General features: G+C 29.5%; 1 protein-coding gene across 1 annotated transcript; it reads left to right on the top strand.

Moving 5' to 3' along the window:
• The first annotated feature begins 1432 nt into the window (after positions 1-1432).
• Positions 1433-7208, top strand: LOC144837877 (uncharacterized). The gene is made up of 9 exons (XM_078693179.1): positions 1433-1620; positions 1940-2134; positions 2307-2609; positions 2798-2869; positions 3266-3479; positions 3846-3884; positions 5365-5907; positions 6271-6327; positions 6761-7208. Exons 1-9 carry the CDS (start codon positions 1438-1440, stop codon positions 6928-6930), a joined length of 1776 nt encoding a protein of 591 aa, XP_078549305.1. The 5' UTR covers positions 1433-1437; the 3' UTR covers positions 6931-7208.
• The last annotated feature ends 836 nt before the right edge of the window (positions 7209-8044 follow it).

The raw sequence follows: 8044 nt of genomic DNA, 5'->3' as shown, positions 1-8044 counted from the left end.
CAGTAAAGACCTTGATGATCCTGCTATTGTCATTGATTCAAATGGAGTAAGCATTTCAAGACCATTTAGGCATTGTCCTTGTTGTGGTAAAAAGAGTCCTGAGGAGGACTATGTTTTATCCATTGCAAAAAGGCTGACTATTAAAGATGGTATTTCATACCTATGGGATGACCTGCAAGAATTTATATTTAAAACACTAACCAAATAAAATTTAATTGACTATTTAAAAAATAATGACATAAGGATTGTGTATTTTTTTAACAGAAAAAATATCAGCATCATTGGACAAATCTTCAGTTCATATTATCTTACATCCTGTCAGTTTATTCTCATAGCCGTGATCTAAGAAAGAACATGCAGAAGGAAGTTCACCAACCAACTATCCTTATTGTGGGTACACATAAGGGTAAGCTTGGTGACACTGAAGAACAACAAAATGTTGAGGTTGATACTACTTTTAATTTTTGCATTATTAAAAACAGCTGCAGCCATGAATACATTGGTAGGGTGAAAGTAGATAAAGAAACTACTGGAGTACTGTATCAATTACTTAATACTATAGTCATATAAGAAGTTTTAAAATATTTATTTAAACAAAAATTACATTATGATATAAACATTTTTTGTTTACAACCAGGCAAAGAAGAGGTTTAAAAAGATTCGAGATGTGCTTAAAGATAAACTGTATGAAGCACATGTATATCACCGATATTTTGCCATTGAAAACAGCCAAGAAACAACAGATGAGAGCTTCAGCATTCTAAAAAAAGTTGTTGATGAGTTCATGTCAGATTTAGAAAAGCCTATTCCTTTAAAATGGATGCGTTTTCGATGTGAACTAGATGATCTAAGAGGAAAAAAACACTTTTCTTTGTGTCCTTTCAAAGAGGTAAACTTTTTATTTTATAAAATTATTATTATAGTATACAACATATTGAATTAAGAATTAAATGAGAAATAATGTTTGTCAACAGAAATATTATTGTCATATTTTATCTTTTATATTTACAGCCATTAAACATTTTGAATAAATTTACTTAATACTCACCTAATAAAAAGAACATTTTGTTGCTTAATTTTTGCTTTCTACTGCCAAACACATGATTTGTTTTGTTTTATTTTTTTTTTAATAAATAAATGGTAATGAACATACCCTTAGTTTGTGGGAATGTTTTTGTTTTATTTCTTGTTATGTTGAGTGAGACATTTTTAGGTCAATCGTGAAATAAAGTATTTGTACATGTGATGACAAAATGGTCTAACACCCATAATGCTATCCTATGCAGTTCTTGTACCACGCTTCTTTATATCTTCTAAACTAAGATACCAAAAACAGTTTGTATGTTAACTAAACTTTTATGATAACTGAATGTGATTTTACACTTGAATGTTTTATTTACATCTGAATATAACTTATTATTTCTTTAGCTCAAATTAATGGCTGGCAAGAATGGTATTGCTGAAGATAATCAATCAATCCTTCTTAACTTCCTGTATGATCTTGGTGAAATTGTTTACATGCCTGACAACAAATTATTGAAAGATAATGCAGTGTTAGATCCAATGAGACTTGTGGAAATTGTTACAGCGTTTGTAACAGTCATTACACCTGAAATTCCAGTAAGTCGGGTCATATGGTATTCAAAATTGTAAGCAAGTGTTGGTGTTTTCTTGTTCCATGGGGAAATAATTGTTTCTAATATCAAAAAATAGAGGAACATAAAAATATATAGCCATTAAATTTTATTGTTGAATGGTATGTTTATTTATTATGAACATGGTCATTGTGTCTATAAAGCAATGATCTATATTCTGAAATCTTGTGTGTTTTAATTTTTCAACATTCCACTAGTCTCACTCAATATTATGGGCTAACTGTTTAATCATTCAATAAACAAAAATCATAAGTATGGCTAATATGTAGTGTTTTTTTTATTAGGCGGCTATATATAGAGGTGCCTTTGATAAACTTGACAGAGGCATACTGGAAGAAAGATTGTTGCGAAAATTATGGAGAGAGAGTAAAGTTGACAAAGGAAAGAATTTTGAGTTCCTTGTAGCACTGATGATTCAATTAGGTTTCATTTGTAAGAGGAAGACAACCAGCAGCCAAGACATAAAGAGTAAATCTAAGGTAGTTTTTTGTTCTTTAGTTTTTCCCAGATGGTTTTCATGTAAAATTACATGTTTATTTCCAACTATATTTTTTTGTTAAACTTTTTACCTAAAACAGTTTTTAACATATACATGATGTGATGTTTCTTTACAAGAATCTAAATCAATTATATAGAAATTTTCAATTTCAGAAATCGGTTGTGAAGCGATCATTTTATGTGCCATTACGCCTTGCTTTCAAGACAGCAAGTGAAGTGAAAGCATCGTCTGATGAATTTCCAGCTATCAGTATCTATTACGACTTTGAGGGATATCTGCCTGATGTATTGTTTCCATATATGATTATTGATTTCCTTAACAAATTTCAAATGGAAGAAGTTGACCCAATACTCTTGTATAATCATGCTCAACTTTACTTCGACCAAGACCATCATGTGACTTTATCTCTTGTCAAATTCATAACTAAAGAGGATAATCGAAAGTTCTTGTTAAAGGTACTTTATCATGTTTGATATCAATGCTTGATAAATATTCTGAATTGATAGTTTGTTAATAGTCAGAAGCAAAACAATGCCATTAACAGCTGCAAATTATCATGTAGGTTCATATTTTAACATATTTTTTATCTCAATCTTTTCACTGTACTACAGTATGTGTCACTAATGTTTATTTTTCTTTCCAGGTGACTATTAAAAGAACAAATACTCTTGCTGAAAAAAGTAATGAAGAACCCTCTTCTGAAGCATGTAAAGAGGTATGTTATCATCGTCTTTTTTGTTATATATTTAATTAAAAATCTATAATAAAAAAATAACAATTGGAATTGATTTTTTTTTAGCTGAGCTAGAAAACCCAATGAAATGAAAAAATAATTTGGGAAAATTTAACCAGGAAGCAGGAAAAAAACAGCCAATCAAAAATACCTTAATAAAACTTGACCATGATTCTCTACCGCTTCATTAAAAGTATATTACACAAGGTATAAATTAAAGGATTTAAAGAACAATAAATAAATTCATCTTATCTTTTTTCTTTTTGCAATGTTCTATAAATGTGGGATGCTAGCCAAAAGCCTATGTTTAAGTTATTGTGTGGAGTTAATAATTGTTAATTGCATATTATTGAAAATCATTAAAAACTATATCTTCAGGTTTTATCAACGGTTGAGATGTCATTTAAACAATCTAAAGATGGCGGTAGAAGAGGAATTCCATTCAAGAGATGCATTCCTTGTGATTGTAGTCTTGCATCAGAAAAAAAGCATTTCCAATTTATTGGAGATTTCCAGTACAAGTGGATGACATGCAGCAAAGATGGCATATTCATAAAGATGGACGTTACACGTTACCACCGGTTGTTTGGAAGTAAGAATAAAAACTGTGTGCAATTTAGGAAATTTAAAATGTTTCACTGTATTGTATATCCTCTATATAAGCATTGAATCAATATCTTTTGCTGTATGTCTTATACAATTACACATAGTTTTTACTTTTGTGGTAATGACGTAAACAATCCATATGTTGCCAAAATAAACTCATTGTTTAGTAGCCTCTAATTCATCATCTTGTTTACTCAATTTGCTAAACATTTGAACCCACTTGTACTTAAAACTTGTACAATAAAATGGATTCCATATATTATAGTAATAATTAGTAATAGTTATTTAAATTCTGTTAAATAGAAAATTTTTAAATAGATTCATATTATTTCTAACTTTATTATTTGTATAGGAGGTAAAGAAGGGCCTAACGAAGAGCAATCAAAACAAGGTATGACAAGTAGACATTAATTTTCTTATGCTAAACTAATCTCTAGTACGTGCCCACGAATGGTTCGCGAATATATAAAGCTTCGACGTACATAACTAGAAATTGTCAAAAACGCAATTAAGGCACTCAACACATAATACAGACATGATAGAATGTACCGTATGTAGTTGAATATAATTGTGCCCATACATGAAACAAGAAAACAAAACAAATTTGGAAAATAAATATTTACACATTGAAATACAGAATCTAATTCACGCTCACCAAAAATGCATAAAATATTTATAAATCTTAGCCAAAATAAAATTGGGTATGGAAAGAAATGGGATCAAAAATCTAATTTAACATACTATTAATTATTTATAATGTAAAACAGTTGGTGAAAAACACCTATTCGGGGCAAATCGTTTAACCTAAATTCGCTTTAATCATTATTAAATAATTATCTAACTTAATTAGTAGGCCTAATGGATTTCAATTTCTGGTACAATTTAGTACAGAAATTATACATACGAATAAAACTTTACGTCCTATAAAAACCTACTTTGTTACGTAAATGTATACATACCCTTATACGTACGCTCTTGCAATTTCCCATATGGACCAACTTTATATACCATCGAGTAAAAATTCTAGAAGTAACGCACGATTTACCGAATTGTACCCTTGCGTAAATTTATTTTATAGATGAACAACATTTAAATATTGACTGGATTAGCTCCCTGGTTTAAGTTAATAGTAGAGTGTGAACTGAACAAATATAAGCCTACTCACAAGCCATTAACATGCACATACTTTTACATTGATGGGTAGAAACCTGCAGGTAAATTTGTTACTACAAATAAAACCAGTTAAACATTTATACTTTAATATGCTTAACTCCAAATTTCCACATGATGATCATTAGTTCACATCATCAAGTTTGTGACTCTATTAAAGGCCCATTTACACTAGGATGATACAGTAAATAAATAGACAAACACACATTTTTCATACATATAACAAAAGAAATCTAAAGAGTTGTTATCATAGAACTATTTAGGATAACCATCTATGCTTTTTTTGATGAAAATAATATATTTTCCCACCTCCAATCAAATGATGTCCTGATTTAATAAAAGCAATAATATTGTTTTTAGTGATCATGATTATTACATTTTTATTATACTTTCTTTTGTAAATGAGCCTTAAAGCTGATAATAATTTGTGTAAATTTAGAATATTTATATTACTTTTAGTTTGTGTCTATAATTGTAGTTTTAAAAAAAAAATGTGTTGAGCTGTAACTCTCCTACCATAATAAAAAAAAATGACTATGAAAGAAGGAAAATATATAAATATAACTTTCTATAAGTATCTAGTGAATGATCAGTTTTCAATTGGGATACAGATGCATCGCATCTAGAACAATATCAATTAGTTTTGCTGCTTATTTTTGTCTAGACTAAATTATAATAATGCAAGGTGTCTTGGATTACAGAAATCTCAGAGGATGATTTCCTGCAACTGTTGACTGATACAGCAGAGTGGTTTGATGGACTTGGATATCTCAAAATATTGAAAGTCTTATACAAAGACCATCTGAATATTAATGTGGAGATGGAGAGAGCTGGAAGTGTTTGGGATCTACTGCAGTATTTAAGAGCCTCAGGAAGTTTGAGTCCATCAAATCTTACTATTCTATATGACACAATAAAGATAACCCAGCAGTGTGGCTTTAAATCAAACATTGAGAATCAACCTCCAGAAGATATTAAGGATCATGTGGTATCGACGCTGTCACCTTTCAGACAGAAGGTTTATCAGCTGGGAGTGAAACTGAGAAAGAATGAAGTATCAAAACTTGCTAGGTTATTTAACAGCAGACCTACAGTAGTGATAAATGAATACCAAGACAGCTGGAGTTTGATTATGGACTTTGAACATAGAGGGATCATTGATAAGGATTTCACAAAGATGGTTACATTTCTCAAAGTTTTAGAAAGAAATGGAATGAAATGGGCAAAGAAGATTTTCCTTGATGGTTAGTTTATTAGTGTTTCAGATTTAAATCAACCTTTTGAATGTTAGGCCTGTTTTCCACTTGGAAAATTTATATGCTTCTTGGATATCCATATTTCCATCTTCCAAATTTCTTTTTGTGACAAGTTTGTTGCTTCACTGAAATTAGTAGTTTGAATAGCATAGGCAATCAGAGCTCTAGAAATAAGTTATCGTTGTCATTAGCACTCATGTAAAATGAAGGGGGCAGGTGATACGCAATCAAAACGAAATTATAAAGTCCCAGTGATAGTTGTATTATTAATCAATTTTACATTTATTTGCATGAATGTTAATGTACTGACATGGTATTAATATAATTTTGCAAAAACTTGTGTTTTCACAGATGAAAAAGATGATACAGAGACATTACTGCAGTCTGTCATCCGAGGTAGTCAACAAGGTACGATCCATTAGAGGTCATACAAAATATAGGAATACAGTTGTGTGTGTATAAATACTACTAAATGAACCAATGACGGTATTTTTGTATCCAATTAAAGATGAAAGCAGCGGGTTTTACATTTAACAAAATTAATTTAGGACAGTAGCTGTGGTATAAAACAAATAATGAATAATTTTTGTTGCGAACCATAAAAGATTGAATTCAATTTTAAATTGAAGTTCAATATTACTTGTACTGAAATACTAAATGCTATGTATAAGGAATATCTTTACCAATAATTACAAGTGCTTTTTGTCATCCCCTAAAATGATGCATTGATAAAAGTTTAGCTAATTTTGATAAACAGAAACAAATCATAATGAAAACACTTTGATAATCAAAAATCAAAAAAATTTAGTCTTTATCAAAACATTTTTCTGTTTAATTTCAGATATCTGGTTGATAGTTGCAGTATTTTGTATTGCTTTAATCGCAGTCTTAGCAGTTTTCGTTCCATTTTACGATCTAATAATAATATTTTTAAGTACTATTGGTTTGTTTGTAACTCTGGTTGAATTGGTGTGGTGTGTACATCAAAAAATGACTGCATCTGGTACTTAGTCACAAAACACAGAAGATGACTAATCAATGTTTGTAAAAATATGTAATATTTTATTTATTTGTGTTTCATTTTGTGCTTCATTTTTGTTCAATTCAAGAAACATTTATTGACCAAAAATATTATATCATAACAATGATTGGCATATAATATATATAGTCCAGAGACTACAAAAGGCCCAATGGGCCTGTCGCTGCAGTCCCTCTTTACATTATACAAATAATTATAATACAACACTTAATCTTAATTAGCCATTACGTACATTATATAAATGGAAAAAGTACAGTATCTTAATTAATTAGGTTAAAAATTGATATATATATATATATATATATATTATGCCAGTATTGTGTTTAATAATAAATAATTTAAATAAATTGAAACATCTAGTTAGTTTGTTATTTTGTTGTTATTACAGTCAACTCTCCCAATACCGGACACCTTTGGGCTGGCATAATATTTCTAGTTTTCTGGAAAGTCTGGTATTCAGAATGTGTTTCTAATGGTAAATAAATATGGGACCTTTTGAGACTCAAGAAGTGTCTGTTTTTAGGAAAGAGTTTCTGGTTTTTGTGGCCAGTATTGGGGGAGTTTTTTGTTATATTAGTTCTAATTTAATTCAAATTATGCATCTTTACACATGTGGGTTTGTTGCTGTCAATTATAATTTGTTAAATTTGAATGGGCAATAGGGATGTCCAAAAAAAAATGTGAAAATTGAGGTTTTCAAAATTATATTATCATCTATAATTATGAACAAGTAATTGAGAGAAGCAATCCAATTTTTTTATTTTTGAGTGCATATAAAAAAAACTAAAGTAGAATGTTAATTTTAACAAAATGAAATTAAAACAATCTATGACAATGGTGATGATGAGAATGGTGCTGAAAATGTTGATGATATTGATTGTTATATATATAATGAATGGTGCTAAATGTGTTTGACACAATTTATGTCAAATGCAGAGCAGGACCAATATGTTTATATAATATATTTATTCTTTCCTTAGCATTATTTTGTCCGTAAATAAATCTCAAGATTAATTTCATCTTGCTATGTCAATTTTTCAGAGTATATTCCTTATGGCCAGGAATTGATGTGATTAGCTTTTCACA

This window comes from Antedon bifida, chromosome 3, assembly GCF_963402885.1.
Source record: "Antedon bifida chromosome 3, ecAntBifi1.1, whole genome shotgun sequence".
Classification (NCBI taxonomy): Eukaryota; Metazoa; Echinodermata; class Crinoidea; order Comatulida; family Antedonidae; genus Antedon; species Antedon bifida.
Note: the sequence above shows the minus strand (reverse complement) of the source record. Positions and strands in the feature narration are given on the sequence as shown.